Below are 25933 nucleotides of genomic sequence, written 5' to 3'. Positions count from 1 at the left end.
TCCGCATTGCAGGTGAGTTATGCGAATCAGCTGAGTGAAATTACACTGTTCTGCTATTAGGCTACAACTTCATAATACAATCTGACTGCTTAACTGCTTGTCAGCACTGTATACACAGTCTATTGCCTTACTTTCAGTCTGTCTTTAACAGAGAAACCAGTCAAGAACAACAACATATAATAATTAAAAATCAAAATACGCCCTGCAGTGATTTCTCCTTTCCAGAAGAAGTTTTTAAACCGCTCTAACATATCAAGGAACAGAACCAGTTGATGAATAGAAGGGAGGTCATTTAGTTTTTCCTTGGGGATCTATTATGCCAAAGTAACTGCTCCCCCTAGAGCATCTCCATTAACAAGAAAGGGGATTATCTGGAGGCGCGTCCCCTGAAATTACAATTTGTCATGGTCTTACTCTTAATAACATAGTTAGACCTAAAAGTGACACACACTAATGAAATGCCGATGTCCTATGACAATAGCACTTGGGAGGAATCTCTCATATAAACCTGTGTCTGGTCACTGTCATAGAATTTACATGCCAATGCAGGATGGGAAGAGATGGAGACTGAATGGGGAGGGGAGTATTTCTGTGGCAACCATTACTCACACAATCAAACTATGGATAAGAATTAACATTTAAGGAAAGTATTTGTGATTTATCAGAGCTGCAAAATGACCTGTCAGTGTAAGGGTTTTGATTTAAAAAAATTGTCTGCTCAGGAAAAAAGAAAAGTAATTTGACTGTGACAGATTGCAAAACCTCAGCTACAGGGAAAGGCTGTTTCAGAGGGACGAATGCAGATCAGGCTGCATTCAGAAACAGCTTCTTCTACACTAGTTCTCAAAGTGGGAGCAGGAACCCCCAGGCTTCCTTTAAATGCTGCCAGCAGCACCACCGCAAAAAGGAGGATTAGTCTCATTTTATGATGACGTTTTCATACACTGGATATTTCTCTCTTCTTCTCTGACTGAATAGAGGTCTTCAAATGTCTTGTTTTGTCTGACCAACAGCCAAGATATTCATTTTATATTTTACTTGAAAACAGGCCAAAATTACTAATGGATCATCAAAATACGGCTGTAAAATTAAATCGAAGACAAAATACACTGTACAGTTTAATTACTTGTTAAATCAGCCATATAGTACAGTAAAAGAAAGACTTCCTTTAGCAGTTATTCACATGAACCAGTCACAGACTGGAGTTCACTTCTGCCGGGACTCAAGGCCATGTTTAGCATCATTCGTGGAGGGTTCATTCGTCTACCAGTAACATAAAGCAATGACAAAACTCTGTTGAAATTGATGGATTGTATTTCTCTTCAACATGTCATGAGCACATTAAGTATACATAATTCACCATCCTTTGTTATATTAACCAATGCCAAGTACAGAAAGTACAGTATATAATAAATTTCTCTTTTCCACACAAACATAACTTCCATCATTGGTTGTGATTTGTGGAGAAACAATAATTTATGTAGGACCTAACTAAATCCATGAGGGGAAATTACAAGAACTTCATTACAGAAATTACTTGAATTTGCAAGGTTTGACATGTTTCCATAAAACAAACAGGTTATAGTACTAGCCCATAGTCCTTTACCGATGCCAAATGAGGTCCATTTGAAAGGCTGTGAGAGCTCAGATGACCTTTGGCCTCTGAGGCAAACACAGATTATAATATGCAGTTTGATCCCAAAAATCTGGTCCTTTCCAGCCGCACCAGCCCTGAGAAAGACAAAATTCACACCAAGGTCAGCACTGTGTAGGACAACCTATTGTGTGAGAAATGCAGCTGACAGGGATCCTTAAGATTTACCTTGTCTGTGATAAGCTGTAAGTCCTCTGCTCCTGTGTAATGAGGATCCAGGATGAGATAGCGGATCTGACCCGTGGTCTCACTCCATGTTACCCCCAGGATAGTGTGTGCTAAAACTCCCCCTCCTGCAACACAGAGCAAATTAAAATGTAACTTTCCCAAGTTTTAACAAGCCTATACTTCCGACATGTAATTTCTGTATGTATTAACCATAAGTAGTATGGGTTTTAAAAAATGTAGAATCCCTCTTCTACCAAATCCATGATCAATATCCAGTTCAATTTAAATTTACGGGCCAATTAGTGACAATCTTGACCAGAAGAATTTCACATATGTTTACATAAACAATATAAATCTCTCATAAAGCCTATACTAAATTATTTTTCATGGTGTTCTTGTGTTAACAAAGGTTGCTAATGGATACAAACAGCTTCAAAAATATTTTGTTTAAGATGATGTCTATAGCCTAATATGTCTGTACTAAAACAACCACCAGTCGCTTTAATGGCAGGGTATAGCCGTCCATTTTGATTTTTTGTGGAGGAGTGACCGGATAACATTTAAATCATTGATTATTTTTTTCAGAGAAATTTTAGGTGACATTATTGTTCTATAACAAAAATTCAATGGAATTTCACAAAACAAAACTATGATCACAAATGCTGCTCTAGTCTTTTTGTTTGTTTGTTTGTTTGTTTGTTTTTTAAAGTTAAGTTTGTGTTAAAGTGTTAAGCTTAAAGTTCAATTAAACTCCCAACTTTAAAATTGTTCTAATAATAATAATTAGATATTTAGCTCACCAATCATGATGGGCGTTCCTTCAGTGAGGAAGTGGTTGGCCAGTTCTCTGCCTTTGGATGCCAACTCAGATCCCTGACTAAAGAATTTACAGATAAGTTGTCAGAAAATCCAGATCATCCACATTAAACATTCACAAGGTGCTGATGCTAGGAGTGTAATCATACCTCACAAACATGATCTTGGAAGTGATCCCAAGCAGCTGGTTCAGAACAGCCTGAACCTCAATGGATCCGATCCACTGACGTGACCCCACAAAGGATGTCTGCTTGTCTCCAACGTCCACTAAAGCCTGGAGCACAGGCCAAATAAGAAACAGGCATCTTGAACATGACTGATATGCAAATATGGGCATGTTTTCTATTGTTTTGGGATCATACTGACAGGGCGGCTACCTGCTGGATCTCCTTGTGAGTGGGAACAGGCCTCTCTACGTAACCTTGCTGTTGGAACCAGGAGCAGATGGTCTGCAGGGAGCGATAAGCGCAGCCCCAGCCATTGTCATCCATACGGTCTTGCATGTAGTGGTGATAGCTGTAGATCCCCTGGACCAAGTACACCTTGAGAAAAAAAACACACATATGAAAAAAGAACAAATCAAGTTTAAAATTCTTTGCAAAGTACATCTCTATTTGTTGTCAATGGAAGGGAAAGACTTTGACAGTTTTACCTTTCCATTATCCAGTGTAGGATGTGTAAGAACCACATGAGGGTTTCGGAGATAGCCGTCTTTGTACGGCTCATTGGGAAAGTGGTAAGCATTGGCTCTTCTAAAGTAAGGCCTGTCATCTGGCAGCTCGAACTGCTGATGCAACTCCTACTTACACAAAGAAACAAAGTGACAGAAATATGTTTTTTAAAAAAACACATTACAAGCACAGGTGATGCATTGCTTTTAAAGATGATAGTTTATTATACATGTACAACAATTTGAATTCACCTGCCAGCTGGACAGTTATATTCCTCAGCCTCCATTTCTATTTTATTAGTTGTTTTAGCAATAAACTTGCTAACACTAACAATCTCATCATCAGGATAACAACATCTATGATTTTAAAAAGATCAGTCTGTAGTTCTCACCTTACGTTGTGTTTCTAGTTGGCTGTCAGATGCTCCTGCTGGATAAACCACAGTCACCAGACCTTTTGGCTCTGGAAGGAGGAAGTGGAGCGCTTCAGGGACAAGCACTGTTGTATCCCTCATGTGCTGCAGGGTCACCTTCTCCATCTCACACAGCTGGTGAGTTAGCGCCTCCAGCAGCCGCTCACAGGCACTGCGAAACCAGAGAGACCGCGAGAATCGACGTTTATCGAGAAAAACTATTGACGGAAGTAAGTCCAAGTCTATCAGCACTGATAGGATGAGTTTACAGAGTCTGGTCAGTAACGTGTAACCAAGTAAGATGAGACATACTCTTTGATTGTGTCACTGCAGCTGGTACAGACAGCACAGTCCATGGGAAGAGTTGCAGTCAAGAAGTGGGATTTTTGGACTGTTTTGCTGAGGATGGGGGCTGAGAGAGGACCTGGCTGTGTCACCTCCATCATCAGACGAAGGTTTATGACACTCTAAATGTAAAGGATGAATTTATATTTAAGCATGAGTACACACAGAGATCACAAAGACATGAGTAGACTGGTTTAGAGCAAATACAATGTCATTTTATCTATTAGCGGATCAGGTGGAAATGCATCTATGACAATTTTCATAATCAGTTAAATGTTAACGTCATTTTAACAACGCAAAAGAAAAGTCTCAGACATGTGTAATTGCTTTTTAAGACTTCTGTGACTTTGGGTTTGGGACTGTAGGCTAGAAAAAAACAAGATATTTAAAGATCTCACCTCAACTTCTGGCAAATTGTAAAGACTATTTTTTTTCTTTCTACTGACATTTTATATAGCAATCAGTCATCTTCAGTGTAGGTTACTATGAACAACATCAGCCAGGTTCTGAGTGATATTATGCTTTTCCCCACACAAAGACTGCTGTCTTTGTCCACAGAAAATGGACTACAAAGGGGTAGTATAGCCACCACTTGTCACTGACCTGCAATGGCCAACATATATTGTCAGTTGCCCCAGTGGCCTAATGGATAAGGCACTGGCCTCCTAAGCCAGGGATTGTGGGTTCGAGTCCCATCTGGGGTGAACAGCAGTTTTGATACAGAGATTGCAGCTCGAAATGTCCTCTACATCATGTTTACTCAGCTTTAATGGTTTGGATTGCTGGGAAAATTAAACTGGACTGGTCAAGATGTAACCTTGGACAAGGAAAAACTTTAAAGCAAATTCTTCTCTCTTCTTCCACAGTTTATAAACCCAGCAAAATGATAATGAAAATAATCATTAATTGCAGCCATGTTTAGGTTATATGTATCACGGTAAATACTGCTATAATGTTTTGTAATGTATTCTAGCATTTCAGTTGTCTCTTATTAATACACAAGGTTGCAAAAACAATAAACTTATATCCATCACCATGTACAAAATGTGTACATACCGCTGACAAACATTTTTTGCTTTTCTTTTTCGCAGACCTCTTGCCAGCGCTTTCTTGTTCATCTGTCCTGAAATAAATAAAAATCTTAATTAAAATTCAGCCAAACGAAAGCTCTCCAAAGTTTTTTGGGTAACAGCCTCCAACAACATGAAACACAAGACAATAAAAGACACATTTCAACAGGATTTCAAAGTATGAAACAAAACAAAAAATAATATAAAGGTGAACTAGAATGAAACAGATAAATCAGAAGAATAAAAATGACAGTGCAATGCAATACATGAACACACTTACAGCCAAATCTGACTTACAAAAATGAAGTGGCAAACTTAAGAGTCTTTTGCTCTCATTGAAGAGCTGAGAGTTGGACCAGGCTTCAGGTTTTCTGAAAAGTTACTGCAGATATGTGCAGCTGAATGTTTAGTTTTTACTCCATCTCATCCAGCATCAAGGGTCTGGAGTCAGAAGTTCATTTTGGCCCTCAACAATTTAGTGCCTAATTTTAAAGGGAAGTTGTTTACCGGATGTTATGCAAAGATGTGAGAAGCGGACTGATCTCTGTGATCTCTCTCGGTCTCTGTGCTGGTCTTAGCAGTGTTCTGAATCAGGGGTGCTTTTCTGCTGACAAAAGTTGAGAAATCCATACAAGAACGAAAAGCTTTTAAAAAAGCAGAGCTTACTGTATCCACTGATGTATATCTTCACATGGTGTAGTAGGACTTATTTCTTCAGGTGTGGCGTAAACACCTTTGTTTGGCCAAATAAAAACAGGACTGTCACAGACTGCGAGGACACAGGATTCAGACTTCACCTGGGAGCGAAGGTCCTCAAATGTTCTTGAGATTACCTTTCGCATAAGCTGTGCTGTAAGAAAAACAAACATACAATGTCACTCTTCACCGTTATGCCATTACACGCTACGCTATGACTGTATTATTCTTGTTGCAATTTATTATTATTATTTAATTTTTTAAAATGTATTTTCCCTACGAGGGGCATAGTGTTATATGTAGCACTGCATTTTATCATCATTTTATCCAGTGAACTACACAACTAGTATCTTATCCTCAACATTTATGTCCCTGTTTGCTTGCTCTACCAACCAAGTCATGTTCTTGAATTTGTTTCAAGACATTTTAACATCAATTCAATTTTCAATTTGAAATGCTCTATTTCTTGCTCTGTTTCTATAAAGTCTGGGATTAGTCCAAGTCCAAGTTTTTAAAGTATTCCTCTCTTGTATAATTGTGTTTGTTACATTTTAAGAAAAGTGCATCTCAGTCTCTACCTCACCTGTCATCACAGTTTTTACACACTGTCTTCAGTTGGTAGCCCCAACTTCTTGTGTCGTCCTTTATCAATGGGTCAACTGTGGTCACTGAGTCTGTATTTAATCGTGATCTGTTTGTTGCATCTCTGACGGTAAAGAGACAGTCTTCCAATTTCTATTCATGTTTTAGGGCTACTTCACAGTAAAGTTTGTTTTGAGCTTAGCTTTGATTCCACCATTGTTCCAGATAAGCATCTTTTGTTAATGTGATAATTTGGTTTTCTCTGATTAGCGGTTGGAGAGCAGGGCTGGTCTGAGGTTGATCTTGGTGTTATCTCTCAGTACCAGCTGACAGACTGGACTTTTTTGGGGGGGTTAGCTCTTGAATTTGTAGTGCTTGAAATCTCAGTGTGTCTTGGGGGCTTAATTTGACATGTAACCACAGTTTCTTCTTTTAATGCTAATATTCAGTGGGTAACTGCCTAATTCTGCCTGTATGCATTGGTGGTGTTTTTCTTTGGATATTTAACATGGACCACAAAACTGTGCGTGCAGGACCTCTATGAGTTGATTGTCCCATCCAGTGCTGATGACTGAGTGGATCCCAAACTGCACTAACATACAGGATACCTGGTTGACTACACTGTCAGATACACCAGTCCAAGTCCTATCCGGGAGGTCCATTTTGCAAAATGCTCATCTAATTGCATAAAATGCTCTACGTGCATTTTATTTAAACTCTGAAAAGAAAACCAGCTTACATTATATTTATATTAAAACTATATTCCTGTGGAAGACCCGTAAAGGGAAACAAAACTGGTCAATTATAGCAGTTAAAGGAATGCAGGAAATGTGGGACAGTCCCTACGAGGAGATTCATGGCCTCAGTCCTTCTACATCACGTGATGCTCCTGTCCGGTGGTGACACAAGTGTTTGGTGACAGATGAAGAAGGTAGCAGCAAGTCAAGAACTGAGCTCTTTCTCAGGTAAATCTTTCAGGTATCAAACTTTGAGAAGCACTGCGTTTAAATACACTGTGGCCAAAGGTCCATAAACATACCGTCTGTGGTGTCCAGCTGACATTTCAGCTCCAGTGGCCCTTTGACACGAAGGATAGTCGTGGTGTCGGAGTCAACAACAACCTGGAATAAAACCAGACAGGTCAGTGACAGAGTTTATAAGTTTAACCAAGATAGTTGTTTGTGTCTTATCGACTGACTGAAGGAGCTGCTGTCAGCTGTTCGTAACTCCAGCAGCAAACCGAGTTTATCATAAAGCCGAACAGAAAAGGACGTCTGTCAGTAAACTTACCATTGTAGAGTGAAGTGTAAAAACGTATAATCGCCAGTTTATCTGTTTTTCTGTCTATGCACTGGAGGCTGACATGTCTGCTGGTGAAAATATCAACGTGTCTCTAGTCGCTGCTTTCTATTGGTGCACACTGACTCCGCCCATTAATGCTGCGTTCAGAGTAACTCGTAATTTTGGGAACGCTTCTGACTTTATTTCCACCACCTTTAAAACCTTTATCGTTTTTAGTGGCGCTAAACTGAAACATTTTGGAAATATACATGTGTATGTATCATCCACATGCTACAAATAATGACACATTAGTCTATAAAAATTGATTAAAAAAACAAAAAAAACAACCAAAAAAAACCCAGTTTTTGAATCCCTAATATTATCCATATACTGTATACTACATACCTGCTAATATTTTATTTGTGCAAAATTTCTCTCTGCTACATTCCACTGTTGTCCACCTACTTTATGCATCTAAAGCATCAATAACCCAGTACTTGTTGCTAATAACAGCATTTATTAATGTAACATGTGAATCTGCATAATTTGCACTAAATCTTTGATTCACTTTAAAAATGCTCATTTACACATATCCATATATAACACTCATTTTACTTTCTTTAACCTGTTGCCCTTGTTTAAATGCACCTGTGTTTTTGTGTAAGAACTTTGAGAGCTAAGAAAAAGAAATCTGAGTTCTTTCCCAATAAAGCCAATTCTGATTCTGAAACCTAAAAAACTTGTAGTTCATCAGTTTCCTACACCAATCCCCCCGTAGACAGTGGAGAACAATCCACATGTACTGTAGCCTAATTAATATATAAGAATAGTAAAATAACTAGGTAAATAAATACTACAGGGACTATAGCTTCAAAAATTCTCCAGTCATACTGTTCACTGCTCTAGAGCGTACTATATAAAGTGCAGTAGTGCGATTAGTCTCAGATGCAGGTTCTGCTTACTGAGATTGAGTGATGCATATTATATCTAATTATTCCAGCTTCAGTGCCCATGTTACCATTATGCAACATCTGACAACATGCCTCAACATTCATGTTTCTATTCTATCTTTATGTTGAACTATTTCCTGGGATTTTTTATTTTCTTTTGTGTTTTATTTTTTTATTTAGAAAGATTAAAAGAACAATAATAATAATTGAAGTGTTTTGCAAATGTACAAACTGTCACAAATGATCCAATGCAAAACCTTTCTAGATGCTTTGTCTGTTAGCCTCAGGATATTCATGGCAGCCATGCGTGCAAGACCAGGCAGGGTGAGTGGACACTGGGTTAGAGATACTGTATGTAGTTGGTATGTGCATACAAGTGAGGACTCTCCAGCTATCAGCAGTCAGCTATTGATCATTTGAAGCAAACATCGCAACCAAAACTCAAAAACAGAAAAATAAGATCAGTACATAAGTGTGTGTTTGAAGATGAATTAGATAATACTATGTAATTCATTGATTTATGCTAAACAAATTCTGTACACAAGAATCTTGAATTGAAAACTCTTATAAAAAATTATTACAAATACAGCCCTTTTAGAATTTTAATTTCATGAGCTGTTCTTAGTTATTATGCACGAGCACATGTCAGGAAGCAGGGTTGAAGATGAGGTCAGTTTTAGGTCAGTGATGCTTTCTCCTAACAATGCCTCTGGACAAAATCATCAGGAGTTTGTTATGATTACTGGGAAAAGGAGCTGAAATGGTTCCTCTTGTGAGAGCATTCAATGTGAACCAGCTGAATGTGGCAGAAAAAAATGAAATAAACACACTTAATAGGATAGAAGAGGATGTTGTGTCGGTATTTATGAATGTACGGATGAAATGACTGCCCTCCATTGCACCTTCACTTGAATAACATGCTTAAAAATAAAACATGTTAAACCCCCATAAGTTTGTCTTATGTGCTCATTGTTTTTGGTGTACCAGTTTTGAGTCATGGTGCTTGTGAACTAAAATAAACAAGATGTATGAATGCAACATTTTCATAGCAGCCAACATCTATTCAAGGTTTCTGTGTGCCCTAAAGTTGCAGTTTGCTCCAAAAAGGTTTCTTCTTGTCAAACTGAGTGCAGCTAAAGTATATACATTGTTCCAGTCTGAAGTCATGTCTGCCGAGTTCCTACGGACTTAGTGTGCTTGGCTTGATTTGTGATGAGATTAGCTATCTCTCTCCATATCATAAACACTGTATCTTTGCAAGAGAGTGTGCGTGGATGGAATATATGGCAGCCGCTATGGAAACTCACATTACAAAAGCACATTCATCATATGGCCATAGGAAAAGTTTATCTTTGGATTCTTTTGTTTGTGTGACAAAATGACAGATGTGGCAGGACATGGCAATGCTAACAAAAAAAAATAGCTTGAATATATACAAAATATTTTTTGTGCAGCTGAGATAGGAAAGATGTGTGTTTCAGTGAAGATTAATTTCAGCTTTACTAGAACACACTGTTTTCAGCAAATGTCCACAGAAATATCTTGACCTTTTGTTAGTTTTTTTTTGCAAAGATGAAGAGGTGTAATACAGTTTAAGACTATGTGAACACATTTTAAGACATAAGTCCACAATTTTTCAGGTCTGAACAGTCACATAGAGGAAAATTTACATCATACTGGAAAGCTAGGACATTCACAAGTGTCAAATACATGTAGAAATATATTTCTTACACCAGACTGAGGGCTGGGGATTTTCCCCCAGTGATTTATAATGAATATATACTAGGAAGGGATGTTTTAAGGACCACTCTAGCATGAAAATTGTGTTCCAGTGTTCCTGTGAGCACCTGGCTGTTGTTTTAAGGCCTACTTGTAAAATCCTTGAAGTGATCTTAAGCCACGCAAGATACTTTTCCAAAGAAGTCAGGCAGGGAAACATCTGGGACCATGTTGTGCTCAGGGGCTTCACAGATAAAACAAGCTACTGTTTGTCTCATGTGTGCTGGTGTTTCACAGCAAAACTATGAATCTAGTACATGCAATGTAATTTGTATATGTCAAGCAATGTAAACAATTTACAGAACATGCTTTACATAACCATTAATTGCATGTTATTCCATAGCTTAAGTTCATCTCCACCAGATGGGCCTCTAAAAGCCCCTCAGATTATGTCAGGCATAAGATCACAGTATTTCCTGCTCTCACAGATCTGTAACCTACACAGCAGCATGCTGTATAGGTCAAATAGAATGCTTGTTGTTTGTGTTTTATGTGAAACAATATATTTTTATTAACAAGATATGATCTTCCAGCACAAATAGCAGGGAACTTGCAGGGTAATTGACTCTTAAAAATGGAGCAGTGCGCTCCATGAGAATATCTTTGTGTAGCATCTTTTGCCGCTGGATATCAAATGACCTTAGCTTCACATCAATGGTCTCCTACTGAGGCATGAGGTCTGCACGCTGGTCTTCCATCATGTCCCATCACTAACAGGTTCACCCCAGGACAATGTCTGAGTGATAAACAGATGAAAGCAACAGGGAGGAATAAACAGCTCCACACCATGTCCAAAGGTGGAATCAAACTACATGCATGTACTCAAGTGCTGTTGTTGAGTATTTCCACTTCAAACAGAAAATGTTACCAACAACGAAAAGCTGCGTGCACACTAATGCATCAGTAAAACAACAATAATTTTAAAAAATGCTGCATAGTGAGTGTTTTTACTTTTGCTGCTTTTGCATTTGGTAATAATACATATGTGCTTTTACTTGCATGACTTCAAGCTTTAAAAAAGGAGTATTCTTAGACTGAGCTATCACTACATTTACCTCACTAAAGGTCATAATATTTCATCCACTTCTGCTTGAAGCCGCATGAGAGCTACCTCCTCTTTCCCCAAATCTCCAACACACACAAACAAAAGCAGCCTTAAACAGAATGAGTCCAGTGATCAACCTCAGCTCAGTTTTCTGATCAGTGAGATGATGGATGACATGACGAAGAAATTGTGTCTTCGCTAATTAGCGCTTCTTCAATGCCAAGATTCTGATCATCATGTTTTATTATCTGGTTTCAACCATTTTCATTTATTCCCTCAGTTGTGAGACAGTCCTGCCTGATGTTTGGGTCCTCGCTCCTCATTTTATAGGACAGATGCTTCAAAGCTCTTCTTCTCCTCCCTCAGCTCGGGTTGGGCTCTGCTCGTCTCCCCTGAAAGGATTCAGAGATGAGACACAAAACAGCACAAAGCCAAAACGACTACTGGACTAAAGCTTTTCTGTCCTGAAACTTGATTCACATTTGCCCCTTGGCACAGATCTGAAGGTCCATGTTGTAGATAATCATGACAAAGATGTTTGTTCATGTCGGTGCAGCTGGTACTGACTCCTCTGGGTCTTGGTGAGAATCTGCCACCTCTGCGGTAACAGATGGGTCTCTGGGACCTGAGGAGGATAGCTCACAAGATCTGCTTCAAGATGTCACTCTCCTGTTTCATATCAGGCCTCTGAGAAACAAATGTGCATTTTTATCTGCATTCATATTCCTCTTGGAGAGCACTGCTACAGGAGGTCTTAAATGTGTGTTCATCATGCAGAGGAAGAAGTGAAATCGGAAGTACACAAGAAACCTTTTCTTTGATCTCCTTATTAACTTTAACTTGTAATGAGTGTGCTTGTTTCAAGTACAAACATATCTTAGAAAAAAGCAGATAAATAAAGCAGATACATCGTAATAATGTGTTTGATTTGGTTCCCATCAATAGCTGCTTTTAAATAAATTTTCCTGTGAAAGGGAAAAAAGTGACTTTTAAAATGCAGTTAAAAATAAGAGCATGTGAAATGTTCAATAACATTCATCAGTTCAGTGACTTGGCCTTTAAATGCAGACTTGTTTGGCAGGACTCTATGCTTGGATACAGAAGGTTTAAAGTTCGCCCTCTCAAAAGAGATAAATTAGCCTAAGATCTTAAAGTGATAGACTCACAGCCTCACAGCCGACACTCTCGGCATTTAATATAATGCACCATAAAACTGACTCAGATAAAAGAACTTGTGCATTTTTAAATGGGCAGTTTTTCAGCTTACAAAGAAAACAACAGTTTAATTCAGTACTCTGACCAGTCGTGGCCACCCAGGAGCAAAATGAGAAGATTCCTCCTTTAATCACCAACCTATAAATCCATGATTTTATGTGATAACAATATCATTGGCCTTGTAGTTAAAAGACAGCCAGCATACGAGTTACGTAACCGAGTTACACTGCAAGTAATGCAAAAACTCCCAAGTGACAATAATGTTCATTATTTAAACTCTGAAATTGATTTATTATGTTCAACAGAGAAATTGCTCTTTTTAGACCAAAGAAGGCAAACGAGCAGGGCTGCAGCCGTATGGCCGGTGAAATCTATTTTTGCCATGAATTTTATAAATGATCACTTAACATGTCTAATTATTACTGAACTATTCCCTGAAGAGTCGTAAAAAAAATTGATTTTCATCATGATGCAATTAAACTCACACAGTCTTTTCTGTGACATTAGAACTCATGTGCATGTTACTTTTTTCTTATTAAACGACCATTTCTGTAAATGTGCCAGTGTTTATTCGCAACTATTTGTCAACTGAAGCTTTTGGGAAACTAAGAAAGTGACAGTTAATACAAACAGATAAAAAATAAACATACAAAGGACAACAGCAAAAACAACATTCCTACGATAGTCCATAAACTGTGCAGAGCCCATCTACAAGTCAGTAAATGAGTTCATGCAAAGCCATATAAAGCAAAGCATGAATGAAATGTACTGTTGAAAACCACATTTTCACACACATTAGCCATGCAGAGCTAAGCAACAAAACAATAATGTCAATAACCTTAATATTAATCTTTGTACCTTGTTAATAACAATATTAAACATTTGGTTAACCCTTAATACACAACTGTAAACATGTTATTAGATCCATAAATAACCAAACCTTGCAGTGGAGATCAGTTGAGAACAGGCACAGGACTGACAGAGCTTAAATGAGCAAGTTCGTTTAATTGGTCATGCTGCACTTTTGGGACCGCACTTCTAGGACCCGTGGTGTGCCAGAGGAGGAAACAGCATTTCTTGCCATAATGGATGACAGTCACACGTGATTACTAATTGTAAATCGCTTAACTTGTTAAACATTATAAACATTTTTGTTGTTTTCTTTTGTGCAGAAAAGCTATTGTTCTGATTGAAATCATCCTTTAAAACCTTAAGTCATGCACATTAGGGATCACCCCTTGGGGTAAGTGGCACTATCTTGCAAAAAAAAAAAAAGGCCCTAAACATGCAGTCCGAGAAGTGTGTTTCTAGAAGTGCAGTTCTGTCAGTGCAGTCACAGTCCTGAGAATGGAGCTTTTGGGTCTGCAGATATATCAGCGGCACAGAAACGCCAAAAACTGCAGTTGCTCGAATGACCACTTGGGCTGGCTGCAAAAGCAAGTCAAGTCAATTCCTATTAACCACTGTGTTAAAATGCTCAGCTTTACCACAGAAACAAACTGGTAAAAAAAAAAAAAAAAAAAAAAAAGAAAAAAAAAGCAATTTTGGTCTCAATACTTAATTTGCCCATTCATGACAACTGTATAGAAGGTTGAATGTTACGTGACTTCCATCCATCCATCCATTATCTATACACTGCTTAATCCTCACTAGGGTCGCGGGGGGCTGGAGCATATCCTAGATGACTTAGGGTGAAGGCAGGGGACACCCTGGACAGGTCACCAGTCTATCACAGGGCTACACTTAGAGACAGACAACCAAGCACACTCACATTCACACCTACGGACAATTTAGAATCACCAATTAACCTCAGCATGTTTTTGGACCTTGTGGGAGGAAGCCGGAGAACCCGAAGAGAACCCACTCTGCACGGGGAGAACATGCAAACTCCACGCAGAAAGATCCCAGTGCTTCCATCAGGACGTGACCCGGCGACCTTCTTGCTGCGCCACCTTGCAGTCCTGTTACATAACTTGTTTGTTTAAATTGCATTCAGGTTTAAAGTTATTTCTAATTAAGAGTGTGGTTACATTGAGGGGCAGTGATGTTTGCTTTGCATCAGCCACCTCAGCTCCACTTACACTCCACTTCTTTGCTTATTTTTGGATAAGTTGGAAGTTAGGAGGAGTCAGTCACTGCCAAACTAAGGCCGGAACCACCATACTGAGCTTTAAAACCGCTGTTCAGAAACTCTGTAGGTGATGTCACGGAGGATTTGTCCATTTTTATGTACAGTCGATCATAAGTGATGCAACATAACCACAGACTTTCCCATCTTTCCCATCAAACTCTGGCACCTACATTACTCCCAATACAACTCAGCCAGCTCATGTTAGTAGTGGTTAATGTAGCCTCAGGCAGAGCTTAGAAGCAGAGGACAGAGTTCTGGTAAACTCACTAGTCTTTAACTCTACAGTGACGCTGATTTGCATCAGTAAAGGCAAGTACTCAGATTCTGCACAGCTTTTGCTGAAGCTGTAAAAATGATGTATACAACTTGTATGACCTGTAGACAGACCTTGATGTGTAAAATTTGTAGGGGGGCCCTTCAAATCATCGTTAAAGGAAAAATACAAAAAGCATTTCCTCTTGCTTCTAAAAATTGAGGAGCTGCTGCTTGTTAAACGTAATATCTTTGGATTTAGAAAAGCTGCTGGGACAAAACAAGAAACCTGAGCATTATCTGCATTTGTGATGGGCAATCTTATTTTTTTCTATTAATTTATTTCATGAGGGAAATAGAGGAAGGATGCAGCAGTGGAGTTGATTTGTGTGCAAGTGTATGTGTGTGTAAGAAAGAGGCAGAAATAAAGCTATTTTTAATATTAAAATTAAATGCAAAATAATTACAAATACCATTAAGAACCACAAGAAAACATCCATAATAGAAATGTGATTGTTTGTTAATAGGGTTGCCAGTTTCATGTGATACTACCCTGGTCCCAACGTTGATCTAAAAAAAAAAAGAAGAAGAAAGAAACAAGTCTATTGCATGCGAGGAGTCGCCTGGAAATAATTTCTCCTTGCTGATAGGTTGTTCGGCTACACCAGCCCCACTTGCGCATGGATTGGCCTATTGCTCTTTTTTTTCTAGTTTCCCATTGGCTTTTGGTAGTGATAGTTCCCTGCCATCATTTGCCCATGCAGCTTTCAATGAATATTGTATGTGGTCTCTGGGTTTTGGTGCTGATCATTTGAATCGGCAGCTCGCAGAGCAGGAGGCTTTTTTGCTGGATGAGCACACCAGATGATGGAATTTCTCTCAGAGTCCGCAGCCGCTCGACCAAAACTGTCTCCCTCCGAAATGAGATAAAAGCTCGCGGAGAATCCAACGAGGAAGATGTTCTGCGCCAAGCTGAAAGAGCTGAAGATCTCCGGAGAGTGTCCGTTCTCCGGCAGCGCCAAAAATAATGAGCTGGGAGACTTTGAGGAGCGCTCAACTGACGCCGCGGATTTATTGCCTATTTCTAAGGACGTGCTTGGAAAAATCGGCGATGATCTGCCTCGACAGAAGACGAGCAGAGCCAAAGTTAACCTGCACACACTTGGGGAGAGCATCCGAAAATTGGCATGTCCAGAGGTGAGTGTGAATACATTTATTATTATTCACCTCAGGCGCTTCCTGCAGTAGGATTTACCTGAAAACTAGTAACTGCATCTTCAGCAATTGGATTTAATTTTATTTGTTTTATTTTTTTTCTACCTTTACGCATAGACACCTTGCTTTTTTTTTTAATCTTCTCAAGATCATACCATTTGAATCCTGCTTTCTGTAAATATTCTGTAATTAAAGCTACTTCTAAGTCTTGCCAGATGATGACCTTTAACTTGCTGGACACTTTGTGATACAGTTTCAAAGGCTGCACGCTGCCCTCCAACGAATGATGACACTATCAGACCACAGCAGGGAGCCTGAAAGGTAACTTGTGTTTTTTAAATACAGCTGCCACATATGACATCCATAAGAGCAACACTGACTAACAACTACAATTACTACTCCTGCTGTAAATTACAGGTCCCTCCTGCCACTTCTACCCCAGCGCGTGTTCTGAAAATAAAAAATAAAGAAATAAAATCATGAGACTGAGATGCTACAGCCTCCATTGGCCCTCGTGTTTAGCCATACCTTACACATTCCTCCTGCCAGCCTCACTACCAGGCTGATACAAATGATGATAACAACAGTGAGGTGTGATACTGACTCAGGCTGCTATGGATACCTGGAGAGAGAAAAAAAGAAACCCCTTTACAAATCCATTACTATAGAAAATGGCACCTTGACAATGAGGTGTCCTACATACTTTTCTAATTATGGTCACCTTTTGATGTGGTGCAAAAATGACTAACCAATTGCAATGTTTTGGTAATCTTTCCAGTCATTTTCATGCAAAAATGCTGATTACTACCATGCAGCATCTTCTCCATGTTAGGATTTGGTGCTTTTTTTTGCTCAGATATGAGAATAATATATAAGAATATTGATAATATCTTTGGTTCTTGGGCTGTTGGTCAGACAAAACAACACATAGAACAGAGATTTTTAATTTTTTCTGACAAATCACAAGATATTTTACAGATTAATCAATCGTGAGATGATGTTGTTGATCATTTAAGCCCTAGTCTGATGCATTTCTGTGACTGAACTGTAAAAGTATGTTCCACCGAATACTGGTTTATGTGTCTGACTTTGATATTTGTTGAATTTCCAGTCCAGCGTTTTCCTGTCCACACTGTCAAAGTTGCCGTGATGAACCAGAGCATTTAGTGGAGATGATGAGCATGTACTCAACCAAAACAGGTAAATAGCAAATCTGAAAATGAATGCACAGAATATGTCCATGGCTTTTTAAAGCACTGCATTGTGCATCAAATCCTGTTTCTCATTATGTGTCTGACAGCAATCCCGATAGAAGCCTTGAAAGTGGCTCTTGGCGAGGAGCTCTTCAATATGTGTTATGAGGAGGACAGACACATTTTGAGGGTGGTGGGGGGAGCTCTCCACGACTTCCTCAACAGCTTCAATGTCTTGTTGAAACAGAGCAGCATGCAGCCCAACCCGGACAGAGAGGATTGTGTAAACGAACCTTCGGTGCTGTGCTTAGACAAGGATCCGGGTCTGCTTACTGTCTATTTCTTCAACCCCGGCCCAACCACTGAGCTCTTTTTCCCTGGAGTCATCAAAGCTGCTGCTCGTCTGCTGTACCACACCACTGTGGATGTGTTGAAGGACCCCCCCAATGCTAAAGACAGCATCTTGCAGTCCAGCCCGCAGCCAAGTCTTCTATACACAGTTGTAGTTAAGGATGCTAAAAATCTGAGCCCCAGTCCGCTGCGGGCGACCTCAGCTGGGACCCTTCCTACCTCTCTCTTCTCCACTATCTTCCCTTTCCATCTGATACTGGACCAGGACCTGGTTCTGGTGCAAATAGGACACGGGCTCAGAAAGAGACTGACCAGGAAGGACGGACTGAGACGGTCTGCTACCTTCCAAGAACACTTCTCCATCGTCTCCCCCCAGATCAAATGTACCTTTCAGGGTATTCTGACCATGCTAAATGCACAGTTTATCATTCGGATCAAACATGGAGTCTCCACCACAGATAACACAGGGAAGGTATGTCCACATGTCTGTGAGATAATTTGACGTGACGCCAGTAACTAATGAAGTGGAAAAAAGTTTTCCCATCATTATCTTGATATTAAATGAAGTGAGATACGGGGGGGGATGGGCTGTTTATAAGCAGTCAGGCTTATTAGTGGTTTACTTGGGCACACTTGGCCCGAGGTAGAGATCAGCGTAATACCCCCAGCGGAGATCAGAAGCAAATGTCAAACCATTTTATCCATCAAAGGCACAGTCATGCTCATGCTATTTCTGCAAGGGTGCACGGGAATTGGTCGCCCTGAAAAAAAAAAAAAAAAAGTATTAGTGAGTAAACGTGACAGTGCAACAATGACTAATGACATTCAGTCAGAGATGCTGCCACTTAGCATACCACTTGTCTCCCAGTGGTAGATTTATCATTAGTAAATGGATAGAGTCCAATTAAAACAGGTAGAAATCAGTGAGTGGGTGAGCAACCGAACGTCTCCTCCATCTGGGGTCGGTGTTGTGTTACTGTCAGTGTATAAACATGACTAAATTGTCAGTGGGAAGTGACACATTTAACATTAATTATGTTACAATTTCAAAGTACTCCTGTAGCTATATATAAGTCTAAGAATCCACTGTCACTCCAGTGGCTTTGTAAGCCTTTAATAAGAAACCAAACTGTTGGAAAAAAATATGTTTTTGATCTTTTCAGACACAAATGGATGAACTGGTGAGGGGATTGTGTGTCAGCCGCACACAAAACATTTCCAAATATAATGACAAAGATTGTTTTAACAAGACATGTTGTTCAGGCAATAAGCTTTTACTCCTGAACAGGTGTGTGCATATATATATATATATTAGTATAGTGAATCTTTACATACATCAACGTGACATGACAAAAGACTTTTCTCTTGTTTAATTGTTCCCATGCCATTCATCATTAAATCAATATTTTTCTTTAGCATATTAGCATTTTCTAGCATACTAAACAAAAATACTGATGGTGATGTGAAACAGGTAGAGCGTCTCATCTCAGTTTATGGCATTAGATTGCTGACATTTCCAAATTAGCCATAAACTCAAAATGCAGCTGACTCTGGTGGGAATGTCTTAAGTTGTAGAGGTATTTGGTCATAAACCAAAGTACTACACAAATCAAAACTTTGACTTCATGATTAAACTAAGAGGAAAATTATTGGGATTTTCAAAGACAGATACCATCCCTGGATTTTTTGGAAAATGATTCATTTTTTGCAAAGACATTTCAGTCTGATCCTCAAATATCAAACTTCAAGGTGCAAATCCAGTACAACCCATCCAGTAGTTGTTGAAGTACTTCAGTCTGGACCAACTGGCTGACATTCCCTAGAGCCATGCTGCTGGCATCATTAATAATAATGTGCTCAAGACAAGACTTTCCCTTTTTTTTTTTTTTTAAAGTTTCTGTTTCTCTAAAACATAAATAAACCTTTTACTTTGTTTAGTGCTGTCGCTGACAGAAAGCTGCTTGCAGCTCTCATTTTGTAAATGCCAAATTTGACAAGTCTGTTTAGGTTTTTCTCTAATGTTTACATCTGCATATGTCTTGAGGGAATCTGTGTGTATACATGGTATATTTTGACACTGAGAGAAAACAATTTCCTAGTTTGGCTGTGGGAGATACGTGCTTAAGAAAAATATGCTGAGGCTACATCCTGCAGAATCTTACACAGTAATCCTAATGTTCTTCTTGTGAAGACAACATATTTGAGCTCTGTAAGGCTCTGATACAAATTAATGTTACAAATTGTAATGAATTTTTCTTATCATCTGATCTTTCCTTTCAGCTCATGGACCTCAAAGGTCAGATGATTTACGTTTCAGAGTCAAACGCAATCTTGTTCTTGGGCTCTCCATGTGTGGATAAGCTGGAGGAACTAACAGGCCGCGGCCTCTACCTGTCAGACATCCCGATTCATAACGCGCTGCGTGACGTCGTTCTGGTGGGCGAACAGGCCAAAGCCCAGGACGGTTTGAAGAAGCGCTTGGGGAAGGCCAAAGCTGCATTGGAACATGCTCACCAAGCACTGGAGGAGGAGAAGAAGAAGACAGTGGATCTCCTCTTCTCCATCTTCCCGGGCACTGTGGCACAGCAGCTGTGGCAGGGCGAGACAGTCCAAGCCAAGAAGTTTGACGGAGTTACGATGCTCTTCTCTGACATTGTGGGCTTCACGGCTGTTTGCTCGCTCTGTACGCCAATGCAAGTGATCACCATGCTCAATGAGTTGTATACAAGGTTTGACCACCACTGTGGAGAGCTTGATGTTTATAAGGTAGGTTCATGTCACAGCACGCTGATAAGCTGAACATTTGCTTTTATTTGTGATGGTGGGGGTCCGAATTTAACACTTGTAGAAACTGCTGTGTTGCAAATTCATAAAAACTTCCAAATAAGTAGCTGACAGTAGCTGCAGTATAATTAAATTGGAAACAGAGAGGTTGGGTGTCAGTTTCAAATGCTCTCTTATCAGGCAAAGAACCTTGGCATCATGTCAAACTAATATGCTTCTTATGGCAGAGTGACATGGTAATAGTCAACATCCTAGTGTTTTTAATTTGATTTTAAGCATTTTGCTACCTTTAATTTTTACTCTTGTAGCTGATAACTTCTTCTGAATAGGTTTTCTGTAAGAACATTGCAGCCAATGCATTCAAACATTCTGTCTGTTAGTTGAAATATAATTTATGTATATTTACCCCCCAAAACGATGAGTTTAGTCCTCTCTGTACTGCTAACTAGGTGATGCTCTTTGGATAATGCTAAATCTTTTCATTAAAACTTTGTTACATCCTTTTTGTTGTCCAAGTTTAACACATTCAATCTAATACATATATATTTATTCATGTGTAACCTCATCTTCCTGTCATTAATCTTGTTAAACTTGTAGAAATATTCCCATAGAGTTTGCTCATTGATAGCTATGGCCCAGCCTTCGCAAAAACAACAAAATCAGCCTTTTGATTCATCCATTTCCTCCAGTATCAGTAGTAAGAGGAAGTTGAAGAAATATATCAAAATATTGCATTTTAAAAAATGTAAAAATGCAGTTGTAATTTTCTTTTTAATGACAATAATTTAAAAAATAAAATAAAATCATATGAAAACAATCTAGCAAATAACACATTAGCATAGGAGGTGCATGAGGTCCAAAACTGTATGAAATGCGTCACAGATTTAACATTTCTATTAAAGTAAACGCATTTTGCAATCAAAAGACAGATTGTGACAGTAACTCAACCAACTACCCCGGTGTCTGCCAAAGGCTGCTAATCTGCAGGGAGGCTGGGTAATGTAATCAAAGTGTCATGGAAGCATAACAGAGAGAGAAGCATGTTTGACAAATATCTCGTAAAACGCTAGGAAGTCAGGGGTTCCTTGAGGACCCTGTTTCCACTCCACATGTCTAAGCCTAAAAATAGTTTCACTTTGTCTCAGCCACATAGCTGTTGAGTGCTCTGCAGTCCAGATTTACCCAAACAAAAAAGAAGAAGAAGGGGGAAAAAAAAGCACTGGACTTTTTAATATGGCCAAGGATCAAGTACTATTACGGGTTAAGTTTTATTACTCCACATGTTTTTGACTTTTTGTCTTCTACAGCAAGATGAAGACAGGCTGTGAAAGAGATTTTGATGAATATCCACTTCACATTTATCATTGTGTTTATGGTTCTTTGTCTTCATGTCACATTGTATCTATAAAAGCTAATTTAATAGTTTCAGGTGAAAAAAGTAGAACATAATATGTGACTTTACATGCAGTAAGGAAAGGCTCCAGCCCCTCCGTGAGCCTGGTGAGGACTAGGCGATGTGTAGATAATGGATGGATGGATGCAGTAAGGAAGCCGTTTGACTTTGGGTGGGAAAAGACACAAAGAGCTTCTAAAAACCTGCATTATGTCTTGTTTGTCGGCGCACAAACGATGATCTTCCGCTGTGTTCAGGTGGAGACCATTGGTGATGCGTATTGTGTAGCTGGCGGCTTACACAAGGAGAGTGATACTCACGCCGTCCAAATCGCACTCATGGCTTTAAAGATGATGGAGCTTTCAGATGAAGTTATGACGCCAACAGGAGAACCAATACAGGTGGGGTTCAAGCACTTATTACTGTAACACTCCCTATTCAGTCCGGTTATGTAACTTCCAACAATGTGAGATTTCATTTGAAGAGCTTTGAACAAAAAATGTCTCTGATTTTAAAAAACAAACAAACAAAAAAACTAATTATGCCTACTCTGTTTGTTCACAAAAAAATAAGCTGATTACAGGACAAGGCATGACAGAGTCTGTGCATATAAAGCAGCTTTTCTTTCTTTCTTTCTTTTTTTTTTTTAAATTTTTATTTCCAAATTTAAATTAATGGTGTAATTATTTCAAGCACTTTGAGTTATATTTTACACTGGTCATTTTCCAAATATTTTCTTTATCAGAAGAGGACTTGGTATAATTATCCAAGAACATTAACAGCTGTCATTTACTTAATCAAGGAGTTTTCATTTTCTTTCTCATATTAATTCCACTAAAATCAAGAACCAAAAGTAAAAAATGGAAAGTATTTTGAGCTTAAATTATTTAGATATTTAAGAATTTTAATTGCACCACAGCATGAGCTACAAAAATACCATTTTATCAGAAATGATTAAAGTAAACAGAAACACATTACTGTAAACACATTACAAGGCCATTTTTGTAAAATTATGCAGTGAGAATCATAGCCAAAAAGTGTAGTGTTTTAGGTTTAGATATTTGACTAAATATACCGATGTGTAAAAATGCCTGTGTGGTGATACATATATGCAGCATTTTGTTTCTAAAGTCTCACATTTTAAGATATTTTACTAAAAAAAAAACAATAGGAATCAGTCATACCCAACATGTTTCCTAACCTCCTAAATCAGTGACAGTATTTTAGGAATGGCCAGGCTAAGACAATTACTCACACTGATAACTCGTAATTCTTTAACTTCTGAGTGTAAATCACTTGAGGTGATTTATTAGTCAGTCATTGTGGTCACTTGCATTTGTCATTCACCTATACAGGCGTGAATGCATGCAGACTGAAAGGACATCTATATACATGAAGCTTTTTTATGTTACCCTCAATTTATTTTATTTGTAAAAATTTTGGAATAGTTGTTTTTAGCTTTGTTTTATAATTGCTGATATTAAAGTTAAAATTGCATTAGAGTGAGTATAGAAATACAGTTTTACAAGTATCTGCATAACCCTCTGATGGGCCCCACAACTGGTTGTGCTGGGTGGCCAGATTTAAGTCTGAGGTGGCCCCTGGGTCATCCCTTGGCTCTGCTCCTGATCCAAATGCCCAGAAATCCCATTAAGAACATTTCCTCAGTGGTTGCTAAAACTCTGCCTCTACCCCACCAAAAAAAAGTATTTATGGTAACTGTATTCAACACTGAAAACATGACACTTACAATACTGTGCAAAGGTCATAGAGACTTTTGCTGCTTAGGTTCTTATCTGTCACACAGCAGCTTTATGGAAGTGTTTATCCTGACCTCAGCAGGTCTGAGACGACGATGTCCACAGCTGACAGATTCAGAAGGTTTTCATTCATTGTTACTCAGTAAAATCCACTGTGTGTATCCTCGAGGTCTAACAAATGCGATGAGTGCATTTCTCTCCTCATAAAATATTGACAAAGCTGTTTTTTTAAAACTATTTTAAATTGTACACCAAATTTATTGTCCATCCATGTCTACTTGCTCGTAATCTTTCCTGCTGTCTTTGTTGGTGCATTTGTATGTTTGTTTAGATTTTACTTCCGCCAACTACTGATGAGGATAACAGCATGAAAACAAACTCAGGAATGTGTATTGCACTGCCCAAAAAATTGCTCACATTTATACATATACAAACCAGAGAGAAACTGAGTAAAACTCTGCATTTTTTGCCCCCCCAGATGCGTATCGGCCTCCACAGTGGTTCAGTACTGGCTGGTGTAGTTGGGGTGAAGATGCCACGATACTGCCTTTTTGGAAACAATGTCACCTTGGCGAACAAGTTTGAGTCGTGTAGCCAACCCGGTAAAATCAACATCAGCCCGACAACCCACAGGTGAAGGAAGGCTGTCATCATCATCATCACGGCGAGAACTGTACCTCATAGTAACTCTTCACTGCTCACTCAAGATATATTATCCGACTGACAAGACAAACATTAAAGAAGAAAAAAAAACAGCTGTCACTGAAATAAGTTGAAATTGACAAAAATAGTAATAAATAAAAATTTTATGAAAATCATGACATTGCTTTTGAATTGTGGTTCGACAGAAATACTTAAAAAAAAAGAAAAAAAAGAAAAAAAAGAAAGAAAAGCAAACAAGCATGATGGGACCCATAAACTAATATTTTGTTGAACAACCCTTTGAGCCAATCACTGCAATCAAGTGTTTTCTGTAACTCTCAGTCAGACTTCTGCACCTGTTGACAGGTATTTTGATTTTGGCCCACTGCTCATCAGCAAAGTGCTCTTTTGTTTGGGACATTTTTTTTTCTTTTTTTTTTGGTTAGATTATTCTTTTCAGCCACAATTTCAAAAACAATGTCTTTTTTCACTAAATTATAATTTAGCATTTTTAAATGTATTATTGCTTTTTTCTGTTTCTAGCTATTTGAGTGACTATTGTGAAATCTGCCTTCTCTTTAATGGAAGGGTATGAATACATGTGAGGACGACTGTAAATATGTCAGTATACAGTAGGTCTGGATGATATCAGTTGTTTCCACAAGTGGTTGTTGCAGAAAAAAAAAAAAAAAAAAAAAGCACAAGTGTCCCAGACAGGAAAATGAACTTTTAGAAGAGCACTGTGTTTCCTCTTGTGTCAAATAACTCTTTTTTAGATTCATGTTTTATTTGTGTGTTCCTTGTTCCAGATTGCTGAAAGGTCGCCCAGAGTTTGTCTTTGTTCCCAGGAGCAGACAGGAGCTTCCGGCCAACTTCCCAGAAGATATCCCTGGCGTTTGTTACTTTTTGGAAGCACCCTACAAAACTTCAACACTGACTATTAAGTGAAGTTCACCTGCCGCAGAAGCCCCCTTAAAAAAAAACAAAACAAAAATAAAACATTAGATATGAAGAAGCATAAGTGTATCTAGTGAATACAGTGCAACTACCTTGTATATTTTGATTTGGGTTGTTTCGACATTAATGATATTGTCCTCCAGTCAAACTCTTGCAGCTGCTTAATTACAGAGATGTCAGTTCACTGTCAAACATAAGTGTAGTCTCTGCGCAATTATCCATTTGTACTGTTGTAGTGGAGAGAAACTCACTTCATCTTTCTTCCAGAATAAGTCATTTCTGCAAACTGAGCAGCTTTCATTTGTAGCTCCTGCCAGAGACATAGATGTACTGTCATTGGAAGACTTTTGGACTGTTTTGTTCTTTTTGACAGCTAAGAGGTACAAAAATGATTATAAAACACGCAGTAAATGTGGCCAAAAAGCACACAAAACAAACAAATGAAATATATAATCTTGCACAGTGAATACATTGTGGATGTGAAGTTGCTAAATGGATTGTGGTTTGTAAATATCTGATATCTGATCCATCCTTTACTGCCCTGAGTAGGTACCTGCTAAAGCACCTTGCG

The 25933-nt window shown here is 38.7% G+C and overlaps 2 protein-coding genes and 1 non-coding gene across 3 annotated transcripts; 2 read left to right on the top strand and 1 right to left on the bottom strand.

Moving 5' to 3' along the window:
* Positions 1-1296: 1296 nt before the first annotated feature.
* On the bottom strand, positions 1297-7783 carry ufsp2 (ufm1-specific peptidase 2). The gene is made up of 12 exons (XM_008286771.1): positions 7705-7783; positions 7454-7535; positions 5803-5986; positions 5123-5189; positions 4034-4188; positions 3701-3893; positions 3291-3437; positions 3016-3180; positions 2788-2912; positions 2623-2699; positions 1823-1947; positions 1297-1731 (listed from the first exon to the last, which is right to left on the bottom strand). The coding sequence occupies exons 1-12, from the start codon at positions 7705-7707 to the stop codon at positions 1645-1647; spliced, it is 1410 nt and encodes a 469-aa protein (XP_008284993.1). The 5' UTR covers positions 7708-7783; the 3' UTR covers positions 1297-1644.
* On the top strand, positions 4698-4770 carry trnar-ccu (transfer RNA arginine (anticodon CCU)). Its single transcript has one exon. It is a non-coding gene; the product is annotated as a tRNA-Arg (tRNA).
* An 8241-nt stretch (positions 7784-16024) lies between the features above and the next one.
* gucy1a1 (guanylate cyclase 1 soluble subunit alpha 1) lies at positions 16025-25377 on the top strand. The gene is made up of 8 exons (XM_008286759.1): positions 16025-16264; positions 16536-16603; positions 17394-17482; positions 17583-18298; positions 20107-20592; positions 22261-22404; positions 24242-24396; positions 25215-25377. Exons 1-8 carry the CDS (start codon positions 16025-16027, stop codon positions 25351-25353), a joined length of 2037 nt encoding a protein of 678 aa, XP_008284981.1. The 3' UTR covers positions 25354-25377.
* Positions 25378-25933: the final 556 nt, after the last annotated feature.

The sequence above is a fragment of the Stegastes partitus genome, unplaced genomic scaffold (genome assembly GCF_000690725.1).
Source record: "Stegastes partitus isolate 25-593 unplaced genomic scaffold, Stegastes_partitus-1.0.2 Scaffold11, whole genome shotgun sequence".
NCBI classification, from domain to species: Eukaryota; Metazoa; Chordata; class Actinopteri; family Pomacentridae; genus Stegastes; species Stegastes partitus.
Note: the sequence above shows the minus strand (reverse complement) of the source record. Positions and strands in the feature narration are given on the sequence as shown.